Below are 16,933 nucleotides of genomic sequence, written 5' to 3'. Positions count from 1 at the left end.
CCTGGTTCATAGGTTGACGCTCAACCACTGAGCCATGCTGGCCTGGCTTATGCGACTTTTAGTGGGGATCCAATTTGCCCAGTGGGAATAATTGTGAGAATAACAAAAGGGGTTATTTAAATCAGGACATTGTTGAACAACTGAAAAGTTAACAAAATTTCTAGACCTACATCATGAGATGCAATTAACTCCACCACATGGGACGAACAATAAATAATAAACAGATTTTGATATTATAATTTCTCTGAGGAGCTGGTCAATTCATAACACAAAAGTATTTTACTCTTTTCTGATTAAAGATATTTTCTTTCTTGTTTTGGGGGTTCTTCTGGTTCTTTCTAATTTTAGAAGCCTCTACTTTTTACCTTACACTTGCATCAAGTTGAAATTTTAAATGCAAGGTATTTATTCTTTTTATCATCTAAATTTTTTAAAGTTTTTTTCCTTGAAAACATTCTGTAAAATGTCTGCAACTACTGGTCTGCCTTTGGGGTTGGTTCTTCTCCATCAAAGTGTGTGAAACCATGAACAAACAAGGGACCTATGTAGTTCAGAGTTGCATTCATAGACAACCCATCTAGGAAGCAAAATAATTTTTTAAATATATTTTATTGATTTTTTACAGAGAGAAAGAGAGGGAGAGAGAGTCAGAAACATTGATGAGAGAGAAACATCGATCAGCTGCCTCCTGCACACCCCCACTGGGGATGTGCCCACAACCAAGGTACATACCCTTGACCAGAATGGAACCTGGGACCCTTGAGTCTGCAGGCTGACGCTCTATCCACTGAGCCAAACCAGTCAGGGCAAAGCAAAATAATTTTTAAAAGAAATTCCAATTTTTCTGAAGTATATTGAGTAATATTGAAGGATATCCCAGTTTATATTCATAGCCAGAGGGAAGGGGATGGGGGTTGGGGGAGAGAAAAGGGTCCTAATATATGGTGATAGGAGAAGATTTAACTTTGGGTGGTGAGCACACAGTGCAATATACTAATACAGATCTTATAACATAGAAACCCACCCCTGAAACCTATATGTTCATGTTGACCAATGTCACCCCAAAAAATTTAAAGGAAAAGAAAAAATAAATTCATAGAAACAGCCTGGCCTGTGTAGCTCACTGGTTGAGCTTCGACCCAGGAACCAAGAGGTCGATGGTTTGATTCCTGGTCAGGGCACATGCCCAGGTTTTGGGCTTGATCCACAGTGGGGGCATGCAGAAAGCAGCCCATCGATGATGTTTCTCTCACCATTTATGTTTCTATCTCTCTACCTTCTCCTTTCCTCTCTCTCTAAAAAAAATCAATAAAAACATATTAAAAATGTATTTTAAAAAAGAAACCTCTCTCTCTCTCTCTCTCTCTCTCTCTCTCTCTCTCTCTCTCTCTCTCCCTAACTTTTCTCCCTCTGTAAACTGCTCAGATCCCCTCCTTCTCCCAGCCTCTGTTTATATGAAGAGGTTTAGCTTCTCTGAATCAGTTGTTACCATTTCTCCTACTGCTCGTCAGTCCAGTTCCACTGACCACAACACTCAAGATGGGGAAACCCAGCCAGCCAACTTAAAACAATTCCAAAAGGGTAAGGAATGGCAGAGAAAAACAAAATATTCAGAAGCCTGGGAGAGGTGAGGAAGGGGACAAGGATATTCCACAGCACAGATGCCCATCCCGTTTCTACAACTCCCAGCCCTTGTGGTCCAGCCCTCTCTGCTGCTCCCTCTGGGCGAAACCTGTGGGCTCACAGTAGAGGGGGATTTATAGTCATCTGCTTCTTATAAGGAAAAACAACTTCCAAACTGAGTCTCCTTTAAGACTTCACTGTTGCCCAGAAATCATGGATGCCCAGGCAATTTCAAGGAAAACCATTCATGTAACCTTCCTGCACACCACAATTCAAGCGCTCACTGTCTAATCATGCACAGAGCAGTGATTCAGAGCACAGCCTCTGGAGCTGGCCTGGCTGGGTTCACCGTCCAGCTCTGCAGCTTTCTAACTGCAACAGCAGCAAGTGGCTTACCTCCCTGTGCCTCAACTTACTTATCTGAAGAATGCTGAGAATAATATTTTCTACCTTATAGGGTTGGGACAAAACCTATCACTAAATAAGGCATGCTTAGACCAGTGCCTAGCACACAGAAAAGGCTCAATATACACCCACTCTCATGTAGGCTATGTAGACACATTGATTCGGGATTTAAGATACTGTTTAAATGTACTAAAAGCACTTTTAGTACATTCATGGCGTAGAAAGATTTCTATGGGCTGCAATACACATAATGCTGTGCAGTTCTGGTTGACAAAAGGTGTTATTTAGTTAGACTAGAAAATCAAAGTAACTTTCAGAGTCTACAGCAAGCAAAAGACTGCCTCTGCTGAGAGAGAAACTCCTGTACAATAGATGTTGTGTCCCTAAATCTCCAGGGTGAACTTTTTGTTGTTGTTGTTAATCCTCACCAGAGGATATTTTTGACACTGATTTTTCTAGAGAGAGTGGAAGTAAGGGGGAAAGACAGAGAGAGAGAGAGAGAGAGAGAGAGAGAGAGAGAGAGAGAGAGAGAAACATCAAAGTGAGACACATCGATTGGTTGCTGCCTGCGTGAGCCCCAACCAGAGGCCAGGGATTGAGCCTGCAACCCAGGTATGTACCCTTGACCAGAATCGAACCCATGACCCTTCAGTATGCAGGTCAACACTCTAACCACCGAACAAAAATGGCCAGGGCCAGGGTAAACTTTTTGAGCGAATTTACCATTTGACAGCTGGTTTGCTATTTCTAGTGGGAAGCTGTGACAGTCTGGGCTCTGGGCAAATAGGATTTGGTACATACATTCTAGTCTGGCCTGGATCATTCTAGAGCTGTGTTGGGTCAAGAATCAAAGGATCTGCCCAGCCGGAGTGGCTCAGTGGTTGAGCATCAACCCATGCACCAGGAGGTCGCTGGTTCCATTCCTGGTCAGGCACATGCCTGGGTTTGTGGTTGTCCCCCAGTAGGGGGTGGGCAGGAGGCAGCAAATCAATGCTTCTCTTTCACCAATGTTTCAATCTCTCTCCCATTACCTTCCTCTCTATAAAATAAACAAAAACATCCTATATAATAAAGAGGTAATATGCAAATTAACCCTCACACCATCACAAGATGGCTGCGCCCACAGCAGGGGCGGGGTTCCCGTAACAAACAATCAGCAGGGACCTGAGGCTGCGTGGCACCGGGGCAGGGGACCTCAGGCCGCTCCCCATGCCCGGTGGGGTTTGACGGGGGATCTCAGGCCGCGCCCCCTGCCCCAGCGCCAGGCCGGGGGACCTGAGGATGCGCCAGGGACCTGAGGCTACACTCCCCGCCTGACGTGTGCTGGGGGAACTGAGGCTGCGCCCCCCACCCGGCAGGGCTTGATTGGGGTGGGGCCAGACGGGTCTGGATCTTGCTCAATGGGGGTGGGGCCAGCTGGGTCTGGGTCTTGCACAATTTTGAGGCATATGTGGGTGGACGGGGACTTGACTCTGGGTCCTGCAGCATGCCCCAGACTCTGAGAGGAGGAAGATTTTCATATACATTTTATTAATTTTCTTTCATCTTTGACACTTCTATTATAGAGAAAGGACAAATAGCAATATTAAAATATTTCCTCCAATTAATTCCCTTTTAATGTGCATGAATTTCGTGCACCGGGCCACTAGTGTTAAAAATAAAAAAGAATCAAAGGTTCCATGATCATGAGGGCCCAGAATGCCTCCTCAAACTGCTTCATGTTACCAGGCTTAGGGCCTCATTCAACTCTTGCCACGGTTTTATTTTTTTATTTTTATTTTTGGCTGCAGCCCACTCAGACTTTATTCAAAGATCAGGATGTGCTGGGGAGGAGCACCAAGGGGCACCGCCCCAGGGTAGGGATGGCCGCGGCTCCAGCTTAACGGTACTTGGAGACCAGCACGGTGCTCACGGAGGCCAGGAACTTGTCCAGGGAGGCGTGGACGGCCGGGGTGAACTCGACGGGGTTGTGGCATGCCAGAGTCACCAGCAGGCAGTGGCTCAGGAGCTTGAAGTTGACGGGGTCCACACGCAGCTTGTAGGCGTGCAGGTCGCTCAGGGCGGACAGGGCGCTAGGCAGGTCATCCATGTGGGCCACGGCGTTACCCAGGGCGTCGCCAACCTTCTTGCCGTGGCCTTTGACCTGGGCAGAGCCGTGGGCCAGGTCGAAGTGGGGGAAGTAGGTCTTGGTGGTGGGGAAGCTCAGGAACATCCTCTCCAGGGCCTCTGCGCCATAGTCGCCAGCATTGCCGCCAACCTTGTCCCAGGCGGCCTTGACGTTGCTCTTGTCAGCGGGAGACAGCACCCTGGTTGCTTCTTTCTGAGTCTGTGTGAGGACCAGAAGGGTCTCTTGTCACGGTTTTAGATGCATTTTGTGAACTCCAATTTGCTGGTTCTGAAGCTGGCTGTATTTCTGGACTTTAATGCTCTTATTGCTCTTAGAAGCCTCTTTAGTTACTCCCCTTATTTTCTGCTCCTAATTTGGACTTAGCCTTGTCCCTCTGTTCTAAGCCTTTCATCCCAGGTTACAGCCTCATGATTATCTCTTATCTCCAATAGAAAGTAACAGATAAGATGATTTATAGTGTTCTTAATTTCTATGAGAAATTATAGTTGTAGGAGTCTTGCAGAGGTCCCAGCTCTATTAAAAATTATGGGTAGGTCAGTCCACATTTTGAAATACAGGTTTTTAATTGGATGGGGTAGAATTTGAGGTTCCCACTCGACCTTCATTGACATTGGAGGGGAGGGACTACTCAGCACTGTTAGATGGAATGGGAGTTCCTGCTCGGTGGTCAGCCATCACTGCTACCTCCTGGGCGGGGAGCGGCAGAGGGGCCTTGTTCCCACTTCCCTCATGGCCTCCACTGACATCACGGGGAAGGATTGGTGTCGTCACTGCTGAGCAGGTGTGGAAAGCTACCTGGTCTCCATTGATACTGCCTGGGGGGACGAAGTCCCAGCTTCCTCCTCAGCTCTCTCTAGCCCAGTGGAGGTTGTTAACATAAAAAACATTCAAATCTGTAAAAAAATTTTGTGAGTTTATTTGAGCCAAACTGTCAACAATTGCTGGGAAGCAGAACCTCAGTGGATTGAGATAATGCTCCGGAGAATGGCGGGTTTTCCTCTATTTTTATACATTGCAATCAAAGGAGGTGATGTAGGTGGGTTACATGAAATCCATTGGTGATAGATTAGAGAGGTGGGAAAAAGCAAAGTGGGGAAATCCCTGGGATTGGATAAAAAGTAAAATGACAGACACATACTTAGGTGGGTGCAGGAACAATTAACATGATAACATTGAAGGAATTTGTGGTCTCTGTCCTGGATCCCAGGCACATTAGGTTGTGCCCTAAGGGGTCCCGAAAAAGGGAAGTTACAAGTTACCCAGACATTTCAAGGATATGTTATCATAGATGCAAAAAGAAAGGTAGGCTCAGTTAAGGTAAAGGTTGACCTTGTCAGTGAAGATACCAGCCTAGGAGGTGACCACTCACCACAACTGCTTTTAGTTAAAATTCAATTTCAGACCATCCTTTGTGGTTATTTTAGGTCTTTGAGTTTGCAAGACTGCTATGCAGACCTCCCCTGAGCTTGTCAGGTCAGCATGTGGCCCCTTTTGTCCACAAGGTTTTTGAGGGGAAGTTGGTGTCACCACCATTACAGCCTGGGAATCTAGGCTTCCCAATTCAGCGTTTGCTGGCCTGGGTAGGCGGTGCTACACCGTTTTCTGGGGTGTTTCACTAGAGCAGAGCAGTTAGTGTCTAACAGTTTCTGTGTTGCTAGCTGCCCGTTTCTTGGTTCTCGGCTAGGGAGCAGGTTTGTTTGGCTTGGTCCACATTCACTGGCATTTCTGGCTTGTCAGCTTTTTTAGCTCCAAGTCTGGGATTTGTGAGGCAAAAACAAAACAAACAAAACCCCCAGGGAACGTATCACCTGTAGTCCTGAGGTCCCTAACCAGCCTGCCTTCTTCTCCCTACCTTTCAAAGTTGTCTTGTATTTGTTTTACATATACTGTCAGGGGTTTTAGTTGTACTTAGTAGAAGAAATACATGTTTTTTAGATGAAGCTGCAGTAAGCTACTGTAAACACTAGAGGTCTCCTCTAATATATATATTTTTTAACTGAAGAAAGTCTAATTTTCAGCATTATCAAACATAATTCTGAAGGATTAACTTGCCTTATTAATTTATTTTCAGTTCCTAAATATCCAAATTTTCTTAAATTGTATCTTTTAAAAAAGCAGCTGTACCTAATTATTTCCTCAAGATTATGCTATTCAATGGGAGAGGCTGTAGGCCTGACTACACTACGGTATTGTTATTATCATCCTCCCGGATCAGTTTACTTTTGACATGTTATATTCATTAAACTGCTTGGGAAATACATCACTGCCTTCGGAAACATTGTGATGTGGAACATTATGAAGTAAAACAAAATAAGGTTTCAGAAATTTGAAATTAATTTTATCCTGTAGCTTTCATCAGAAAGCTTTCATTAAAATTTTTAATTGTTCCCGAAACCTGAAGAAAAGCAGTTTACAATAGAAATCTTTCCCATTTTAACCAATCTTGGTAGCTGGAGTAGGACAGTAGACACATGAACTTTTAAATTTTTGTTGACCAAATGTCAACAAAAATTAGTTAAATATTGCATCTGGAAAAATAAAGAGAATTCTTGGGGCTATTCTAGTTGATTGGCAGCTCCCACTGGCAGTGCTGCCTGCTCATAACCTCTCACCCACATTCTTTCATCTTCTTCCAGAATAGAGTGATCAATCTTTCCAAATGTCACCACAGAAATTCAAATTGGAACCCTTAGTGCCTTTGGAAATGTAGATCACCTTTTCAGCTCAAGTTTAGATAAAGGTCATAAACTGCTTCTCTAACTCTGATCTCTGAAAACCTTGGCCATCTCATAACTTAAAACCAGGTTTTTTTGTTTTGTTTTGTTTTGTTTTACATTCAGATAGAGTCATTCCCATGACCTCTAATTGGACCAACAGGATTTTACTATTAAATCACTTCTGTATTTAGAAATAAAAAATTACCATAACAAAACAGGGATGCTATTTTATACCAAGTTTCCCTAAACTTTTGACCTGGGTGCATTTGTGAGTGAAGAAGGTGAGAAAAAAAAAAAAATACAACTAACTTTCTTCCAGCATAAAACTTTTTAGTTGTCTATTATTCAGAATTAGTGGTCCTGACAGCTTAAAAAAAGAAGAGTCAAAAATCTGCATAGTGAAAGACATCCCATGCTGTGAACTCTGAAAGTGATGTATATGAAATAAAGGCAAATGTACTTGCTGCAGGACCCCAGGCATCCTTTCTATAGAATACAACCTGAATGGCGCCTGCTGGAGTTTTCCAATACCTTCTCCTATTTCTACCACCACTGGCTGCTGCCTCTACTCAGTATACTCAACCATAGAAACCAATACCCACCGTATATACTTCATAAAGATTTTTGAGGAACAAATGATAAGAAATACGGGCAGAATATTTAAAGTCCAAACTTGTATTTGTTATCTTTGTGAACAAAATTTAGTCATTTTATTCTATAAGCTTTTTTCTTTTCCCAAAAGTGAAATTACTGAAGCTTCACCGTAGGTTAGAGTTTGTTGGCAGCATGGGGGAAGGATTTTGGAAAAAATAGAACAACGTATAAAAAACCACAGCTGTCTAAAATAATTCAGAGCATTGGAAAAAGAAAAAGAAAAGACAAATAGCCTGGCCAGTGTGGCTCAGTGGTTGAGCATGGACCCATGAACCAAAAGGTCATTGTTTCGATTCCCAGTCAGGGCACATGTCTGGGTTGTGGGCTCAATCCCTAGTAGGGGTCGTGCACGAGGCAGCCGATTGATGTTTTTCTCTCATCAATGTTTCCATCTTTCTATCCCTCTTTCTTCCTCTCTCTCTAAAATCAATAAAAACATATGTTTAAAAAAGAAAAAAAAAAAGAAAAATAGTGTTTGTGTAGACAGAGTAAGAGGAGAGATTGAAGAAACAGACAAGATTCAGATCTTGAGCATGGTACCAGACCAAAGAGGTCCGTTTGCCTGCGTGTATGAAAACCCAATCAAACGCAAATAGAGTTTGCAGCCAAGAAAGTAGAGGTTTAGTAATTGAGAAAATGGTGTCAAGCCTGAAGTCATTAGGTGAGCTAATGCTCAAAGACCTGGCTCCTCAATGGCTTCCAGGGGATGGGTTAGTTATATAGGGGAAAATATTATTCATGGTGGCTAAAGGAGTTGGGGTATGGGCTCCCTGATTGCTTGGAGCCAGGGGACGGAGTAGTTGATCATTGTATCAGGTTCTGATGTCAGCCATGGCATTGTTCTGTCTGGTTTCATGAGGGTGTGGTCTGTAGGGTTCTTTAGCTTTATTGGGTCTGGGACTGAAGCAAGATGTTATCTTTAGCTTGACTGAAACTCTGTTTCTGTGATCAACAGATCTGAGGCTTTCCTTTCCTTTTATTTTATTTATTTGTTTGTTTATTAAATATGTTTTCATTGAATTTTTTAGAGAGACAGGGAGAGGTATAGATAGAAACATCAATGAGAGAACATTGATCGGCTGCCTCCTGCATGCCCCTAGTGGGAATGGAGCCTACAATCTGGGCATGTGCCCTGACTAGGAATTCATCTGGTGAATTCCTGGTTCATGGGTCAATACTCAACCATTGAGCCACATTGGCCAGGCCAGCTCCATTTCTTTAAGTGACCCTTTCTCCTTTCAGTCTTCTTGACTCATACTGGCCTTGTCCAGTCTACTGGCACCAATGATTCACTTGCCTCCTTTCTTTCCTTCACCTTTGAAGCCCTTAGGACAAGCATGTCAAACTCAAAGGCTAACACGGGCCAAATAAATGAGGCATGAGGCCTATGGGCCACGAGTTTGACATGCTTGCCTTAAGACATCAGGTTCTGGTCAGCATCAAACTTACTTAAAAAAAAAAAAGCCTTAGATCTGTTGATCAAAGGAACAGAATTTTGGTCAAATTAATGATAACATCTTGACTTCAGTTGTGTTTCAGCCCCAGGCCCATGAAGCAGAAGGACCCTATAGACCACACCCTCATGAAACTGCCAGAAGCTAATTCCAGCATGTCATAATTGCAAGAGTTTCATCAAAAGGTTGATGGAACTTGGGGACTCAACAAGGGCTGAGTCACATATGTTGTCACCTGTTGGAATGGCTAAAGGCATTTGCCCCAAACCTGAATAAGATGATTGTTTGCTGCCAGACAGCTCAGGGCATCTTAATCTACATGTTTTTGCCTCCTACTGGCCAAAGACCTGAACAGCCATAGGCTATTCCCCATTCTGACAATGCTTCTGTATGGAAACCCTACCCTTTGAAGTGTTTCTCCACCTTGCCTTAGGACAATTTGTGTTAATAAAAAGCAAGGGGTCCTGAGACAAGAAGAACTTAGCTCCTTCAGCCAGGCTCCTCTGACCCCCAATCTTTCATCTTTGGACTCCTACTTAATCTATGCACTGCCTTTCTCCAGATTGCTGAACCCTTCTTAATGCTGAAACAAGAACCCCGGCATGAAACTAGATAGAATGATGCCATGGCTGACATCAGTGGCATAGCATAGGAAATCCATGAACAAGTGGAGTAGGGAAGACAATGGTGAAAAGAAGAAACTATTTTATGGTAGAAATAAATTAATAAAATATTCAAAGGAGAGGAAAAAAACTCCATAATAGATATTATTGATTTCTATCCTAATTTGTCCCCCAAACACATTTAAAATGTGGTGGTTTGAAAATCACTCAAAGCTCATGGAAGCTTGGAAGCTTCAAGCTTTACACTCACCAAATGCCTTCGTGTGGCTGTCACCATGGGTGGAGTCTTCCTGTCTGGGTGGACCAAGCTTGATTTATAGACACAGCCAAGCCTTCCCAGCATTTAGAGGCTGGAGGGCAGTGGCATTCCACAGTCATGAGAGAATTAGTTCCTCAAAGAATCAGCTGCTCTAACGTGACCTCCAACTGGGAGTCCTTGATCACTGTAAAGAGGGAAAAGGGCCAGCTTCCGGTAGCGCCACAAGGAAGGAAGGGGAGTCTCACTTAGAGTAACTGGTCAGATTAAATCAAAAGTCAAGGCGGATACTGTGTAAGGCTGATAAATTCTGGGTCCCTTTCTGGGTCTAGAGAAGAAGAAGAAAAAATTAAGCATTTATTAATATTTTGTCTCTTAATAGAGATATTTATGTAAATCCATGGATAATTTGCTTCCCCCTGAACAAAGGAAATTTCAAGTGAAGTGAGCTTGTTGAACTTATCCCACTATTCCAATAAAGACCCTCTCATTTGGCGGAACTCTGAGGATCTCATACTCTATGGGAGTAAAAGAAAACATTTCAATTTCTTAGGTACAATCATACTTGACTGACCTTAAAAGACACTTGAAATCAAAGAGGTAAACCACTCTGAGCACAAACCAGATAAACTCTGGATTCAGCTATCATGTGCAAAATTATGTACTTTAATCTTCAAAATTTATGTACTTATTGTTAAATAAGCTTATCTGGTAACTACCAAAATCAGAGAAAAGAGACAATCTTTTGCGGTTATCATAAGTATTCAATACATTGGACACATTACCTTTTATGAATGGGAAAAATCTCAATGCCATTCCTACAATTCCAAAGCAGTGGGTTTTTTCTGTTTCCCAAGGGCTCTGCTCTAACCATATATGTCAGCATTTTAATTAAAAAAAAATAGTTTGCCATATACTCAAATCTGAATAATCATAGTTATTCTTTTAGCAAAAAAAAGTGAATATAATAGAGTCCTTTTTATTTTTTTCTACTAAATGCCAGGAAATATAACAAAAAGGCATTTCTTTTATTGATTTTTCTCTCATTATAGTGATAATTATATTGTCAATAAAGCTAATGAAGTCTCATCAGTACTGGGCAGTTATAGATGTCCTTCAACAAATGCATGTTGGCTGATTTTGATTGTCCAATTTATCTGTGTAATTTGGGCCTTCTAGGGTACTTGATAAGCTATTCATTTATGAAAACCTTTATAATATTCCAGGCACTGTTCCAGGTGCTGAGAACAGAGTGGTTATCAAGAGAGAATACACAAAGAACAGAAATGGCTCTCCATCCTGGTTTCAAGAAGAATAAGAAGAATTCACAGCGAGTTGTTCTGAGACTGGGAATTTATTCAGGTACAATAAGGACATCTCTTTTGGTTGCTCCCTAAGAAATAGGTGTCTGTTCCACTCAGATTTGAACACTACTCCTACTTTTGATCAATCATTTTCTTGACTTCACAGACCTCCTCTTGTTCATAACTTCTGCATACTCATGACTTCTACATATTGACTTCATTGAGTACTGCTTCCGCTCTTCTTTGCATTTACAGAAAATCCCCAGAGGATGTGATGAGCTCAATCAAGTTGGTTGAACTTCTAAAGCCTCCGTGCTCAGTCTAGGACCCTCTTATAGATTGCTGGCAAGCCTACATTGGCTACTCTTGGGCCAGGTATCTCCTTTGATCCAGCTGTAAACAAGGCTGCTGGATAAGATATTATCATCTTAGGGCCACTCAGTAAGTTTTCCCTAGAGCCTGAGAAATGAGACACTCGGCCAAAAGAAGACTGTAATTTGAAGTTACCTTGGTTTACTAGAGGGTAATCTGTAAATATCCAGCATCTAGAAAAGTGCTTATTCATAGTAAGTGCACAATATGAACAAAATTAGTTCATTAAACTAAATCTGGAAGTATTAGACATATTTTCATCATAATGTTACACTTGACACTGTCTTGAGCCTAAATCAATTTTTGTAGTTTTATTTGAAATGTTCCAATCTACGTAAATTTAAACTCAAATATTCTGATATACTGTTACTTTTTTGCTGTTGAATACCCTGGACTAAATTTATTTCATTATTATCTCTCTTCTATAAAATTGGTGATTTGATTCTAAAATTTACTTCTAATATTATATTCCATGCTTAGGTGATTTCCCTCATAATGAAAATTGTTATGACCTTATTGGTTGCCCATGAAATAAAGCCTTTTCTAAGATTCTTTAACCTTGCATGCAATGTTTTGATCACCTCTATAAATTTTCCTGTTATGTAGCCATGACATTGTAAAAACTAACTGGGTGATAAGTATAATTTCAAACATAGGCAGACATTTTACTGTGCTTGCCTAGTATTTGGCTAAAATGTGAATGTTGAGAAAGAAGTGCACTAACATTATTTTTCAGTTCCATTGAATGTTTGCTCTCACTCTAAACTGGGTAAATTCTCATTCACTTTACGGTCCTTAGAAGTATCATGTCGCCTCTGTTGCACTCTGCCCTACTCATTTCCATTAAATTATTGCCCTTTTCCAACCTCTCTTGTTGACATTCTTAGTGAATATTCACAAAATCATTTGCCTCTCTAATCCAAAACTTGACCCTTCAGTGGCTGCACTTCCTTTATTCTTTGAATAAACTATTTTTTTTTAAAGTATATTTGTATTGATTTCAGAGAGGGAGGGAGATAGAAACATCAATGATGAGAATCATTGATTGGCTGCCTCCTGTATGCCCCATACTGGGGATCGAGCCCACAACCTGGGCATGTGGCCTGCGCAACTGGGAATCCAACCATGACCTCCTGGTTCATAGGTTGACACTCAACCACTGAGCCACACCAGTTGGGCCTGAATAATATTATGGACTCAAGGACTCAGAGAGCTGCCTATGTTTCTTTGGCACATATAAAAGTGTAATAATGCACTGAGAAATACACTAGTACACAGACCTAACAAGTGTGTTAATACACACATTCTCAGCAGCTTGCATCATCCAAGAATATTTTGAAAGATATTATCCATGAACTGGAGATGAATTATATTAAAGCATAGATGAGCATAAACTCTATACATCTTTATAGAGGGAAAAGGATCACAGCTGAGGAAATATTTGAAGGCCTTTAAACTGTATGTATGAAAACAGACATGGTTTAGCTGGCCTTATTGATTAGGGAGGAAGCCTCAGATGTTTGCCAATACTTTCTACAACATTCCCAAAAAACTTGGCAAAGTTCTGCTATTAACATGACATAGATTAAACTGTCACTGCTATTGATTACATCTGATGAGCACATATTTCTTGAAACCCTGAAACAAGACAAGTCTTTTGCTACTTAAAGGTAATCTAAAACCTCAAAGGGGAATAGTAATCATGCCAATTTGTCATTTTTTTGTTTTCAGCACAGAATACAAAAAGTGATGGCAAAGAGGTTATTGTTCAGAACATCAGATTAATATTTTTCCTAACAGACTTGAGAAAATTAAGCTTTTTGAACGGCAGAAACTTGAATAGGGCATTGCATTAAAGAGCATAGGTTCTTGTTTTGTTAGGCGTGTTCCTGGGGAATGGCTTTTAAGTTGAAAAGATGATAGAGGAGAGCACACAACACATACATACACACAGTAGCTGCATTTACACAAAGGTATGGTTGAAGCCACTGGTTTTAATCCTCGAATTGTCTTGATGGCCAGATTTTCAAAATTTACTCACCAAGTCAGCTAGCACAAATGCCTCAGAACGATTTTTAGGTTTGGCCAGTGGCCACATTAGTATCAGGAGCCAATTCCTGACCCCTTTTTAGGGGTCACCCATTTTCTCCTGTTTGGTGCCTGTGCTCCTATATGTTCCACTCCAACCTTAGGTCTGCTCAAGGCTAAAAAATGAGTCCTTGATTTCAAAGTGTATTTCAATAGGTTGCTGCTTAACAAACTTTTACTTGTTTAAATATAGGTGCCCTTCTGATAGACTGAAATAGTATTCATACTTACCACCCCTGAGAACTCAGAGACGGAACAATATTTTATGTGCCCAATAGAAGTCCCAAATCATTAGCTAAATTGTAGTATTGGTGGTTATGATCTTGAACTCCTGTTTAAGTTTTCTGAGGTCCTTTCTCAGTATGTATACTGGGGACAAAATATTAGGTCCCACAGCTATTTTTATTGGAAAAGGTAGAGAAGAGACAAATGCTCTGTAGATATATATAGTGATACCATCTGCATTTTTCACTGAATCTCAAGAAAAACTGTAAATTCTAAACATGGCTTGGCCTGTGTTAACATTAATGATATTAATTTCTTTTCTTTTCTAAGAGAACAGGCTATTGGACAGTTTGGGGCTACACAGGCCAGGTCTCCTCAGCTTCCCAAGGATTTGCCCCTACTGTGAGACCCAAGGGCTTTCTTGCACTTTGACAATAAAAAGCATGCACGATTCATTAAGAATATAGACAAGGCTTTATGTTATATTTATTTATTTTCCAGCTTATACAAACTGGATGTAGAAGCATAAACATAGTACATTTCTACCATCTTCAACAAAAATATAACCAATATGTACAATTATTGTATTAAAAATACAAAAGGGATACAGACTCCACCAATGTCTTTCTAAAAGACATACAGGTACAAGTAGTATCAAAAGTATGAGGAAATCACCAGTTAATTGTACATTCTGCACGTGACATCACAGAGCGAACTGAGATTAGCAGTCCTATGTTCTACGCTTACTTAATGCTTAGATAACATTTGTGCAACTTGTGGTAGAGTTAGATTTCTGTCTTTCTATATGCACATGAGGTCCATAGCCTATATAATAAAACTGGCAAAGAATGCATATTACATGTAAAATTACAAATGCTTAATTGACAATGTAATATATAAGCAAGTAGACAAATGCCATGAGACAAGAGAATTATTAAATAAAGCACTGACATTGTTTGATACAGTGAAAAAACACTGCATTTTGACTCTTTTTAAAATTTGAAGCTATTTACGTTTCTCTACTGATCAATATGATCAGCTGAATTTAATGGAAAAAAAATCCAAGACCAGCAGTTCCTCACATTTGAGTACTACTCGGATTGGCAGCCTTCACTTTTCCGGAGTCTGTGCAAAAACAACACAAAAATAGAGTGGAGGGGTCATTTCAGTCATTATAGGGTTAATAGCAGCTGTGAGCAGGTGGTTGCTACACTTAGGCCTTCTCTATCCATCGTGCGTCCATTAAGCCACTTCCAGGTTAGTCTTCGGCGACTAACCGCCCCCTGGCGAAGGCTGGCATCTCCCACCAGGTTTGGGATCTTTTGATCTTTGATCACGGTCAAGGCTTGTTTAGTCCCTAATGCCAATTCAGTAAAGGGAGGCTGTCTTGAAAGAGCAGTACTAACAGCTGGCATTAGCTCCAACATCCCAAGCTGCTTTCACTGCAATGCTATCCAGTTATAAACATTTCTCTTGAAAAAACAAAAAACAAAAAAATCCCTAAAACTAAATGAACAAAAATAAAAGAAACATAACTTAAAAAAAAAAAGGGGGGGGGGGGCGGGGGGTTGCCATCCATGTCAATGGAGCAGGACACACCCTCAAACGACACTGTCCTGCACTCCATAAGGCTCAGACACAGGACCCAAGAGTCCTATTTCCCTCCCCTGGCCATGTGCAAACAGTTTGACAGGAGAACCCCGCCCACTGGGGAAGGAGTGGAGGGGTGTCTTGGTATCTGAGTGATTGGCTAACAGTTTATACTTCTCCAGGATAGGGCACTTCACGGGGGAGGCCTGAAGGACACGGGAAGACAGGGCCCCACGCCAGGTCTTCCCTTCTTCTTGCTGTGGCCACACCCTGTCCGGCATATTTGGTTTTTTATGTTTTTTGTTTTTTTTAGAAACCCTGGCTGGCAACCCTACTTAAAGGTTCAAAATAATACTGTAATTATTAAGTGGATATAACATTGACTCTCTGAACACAATCTTTAAATTCATTAAAAAAAAAAAAAAAAAAAAAGGAGGACATTGTAAACAAGTGGACAAGCACTGTCCTCAAAGGATTTCATTGTTTCTCTTTGTCTTCCTTGGTGGGTTCAAGGCCCCGAGAAGTTCGATGGCTAGCTTTTCTCATTATCCCAATGAGACCAAGTGCTAGGACTGGATTGAGATCTAAAAGGAAGATTTAAAAACAATCTTTCCAGGCATTGAGAAGTGCAGCCGGGGTGCATCCTCTTGTGGTGGTGATCTTGGAATGTGGAATGATACTGTGTGACGTGGCAGGCAGCAACAGTGGGGACTTGAAGATTGCTGCACTGTGCATTTCAAGCAACAAAGTCTGAAAAGTGCCAGGGCAATTTCTTCACAGTATTTCACATGCAAAGGGGAAAGGAAGAAGGGGAGAAGAAGCCCCATGCTGCTTTTAAGGCAGGGAAGGAGGCAAACTGGTCCACCATCCTCAGAATGTGAGTTCCAAGGCCCGGATGCTAGGGACGTCTTCTTGTGCTCTCCTTGCGGGTGGCTCACTCTGGATCCAGAAAAGCCTGTGCCTCAAACAGCAGATACTTGTTCATCTTCTGCAAACACAACAAGGAAAGAGAGAGAAAGTGATGAGCAAGTAAGTCCTGCTGGTGCTGAGAAGATATGTTAGCTGACGTGCTTAGGAAAAATACCTTAGCTCTCCTTTTTAGTACACCTCACTTAAAATCCTTGCCTTTTTCTCTAGGTGATGATTATTAATAATAAACACTTTAAAATAAGGTATATATGAAGCCAATTTAAATATATACACACAGTATAGACAATGAGTCTATTTAATAATGAGTTCACTGACACAAGTTTTAGAACAGCATGTGGCTTTTTAAATAATACACACCTACATAAAAAAGTCTAGAGGGATATAAAACAAAATGTTAACAGCGGTTATCTGCAAGTGACAGGATTCTAAGTAATTTTCATTGATCCTGTTTTGCTTTTTTCTATAACGATTATTTGTATACCAAAACATGTTCAAATCAAAACTTAAAAAAAGAAAGGAGATCGGGTGCGTGATCTCCCTCCTCCTCCTCAATATAGCTAGAGG

At 41.3% G+C, this 16,933-nt stretch overlaps 2 protein-coding genes across 12 annotated transcripts in view; both read right to left on the bottom strand.

Moving 5' to 3' along the window:
• Positions 1 to 3,813: 3,813 nt before the first annotated feature.
• Positions 3,814 to 4,362, bottom strand: LOC307099123 (hemoglobin subunit alpha-like). The gene has a single exon (XM_079770313.1). It carries the CDS (start codon positions 4,238 to 4,240, stop codon positions 3,908 to 3,910), a length of 333 nt encoding a protein of 110 aa, XP_079626439.1. The 5' UTR covers positions 4,241 to 4,362; the 3' UTR covers positions 3,814 to 3,907.
• A 9,961-nt stretch (positions 4,363 to 14,323) lies between these two features.
• RAPGEF2 (Rap guanine nucleotide exchange factor 2) overlaps positions 14,324 to 16,933 on the bottom strand; it is a 245,429-nt gene continuing 242,819 nt past the window's right edge. For all 11 annotated transcript variants that reach the window (XM_079771531.1, XM_079771536.1, XM_079771535.1 and 8 more), the window contains one exon: positions 14,324 to 16,427. In XM_079771531.1, the coding sequence (XP_079627657.1) occupies positions 16,402 to 16,427 (26 nt within the window). In that variant the 3' untranslated portion in view covers positions 14,324 to 16,401. The remainder of the gene's footprint in view (positions 16,428 to 16,933) is intronic.

Source organism: Cnephaeus nilssonii (assembly GCF_951640355.1).
Source record: "Cnephaeus nilssonii genome assembly, chromosome: 5".
In the NCBI taxonomy this organism is placed as follows: domain Eukaryota; kingdom Metazoa; phylum Chordata; class Mammalia; order Chiroptera; family Vespertilionidae; genus Cnephaeus; species Cnephaeus nilssonii.
The sequence above is the reverse complement of the archived record's forward strand: the minus strand, read 5'-3'. Positions and strand labels throughout refer to the sequence as shown.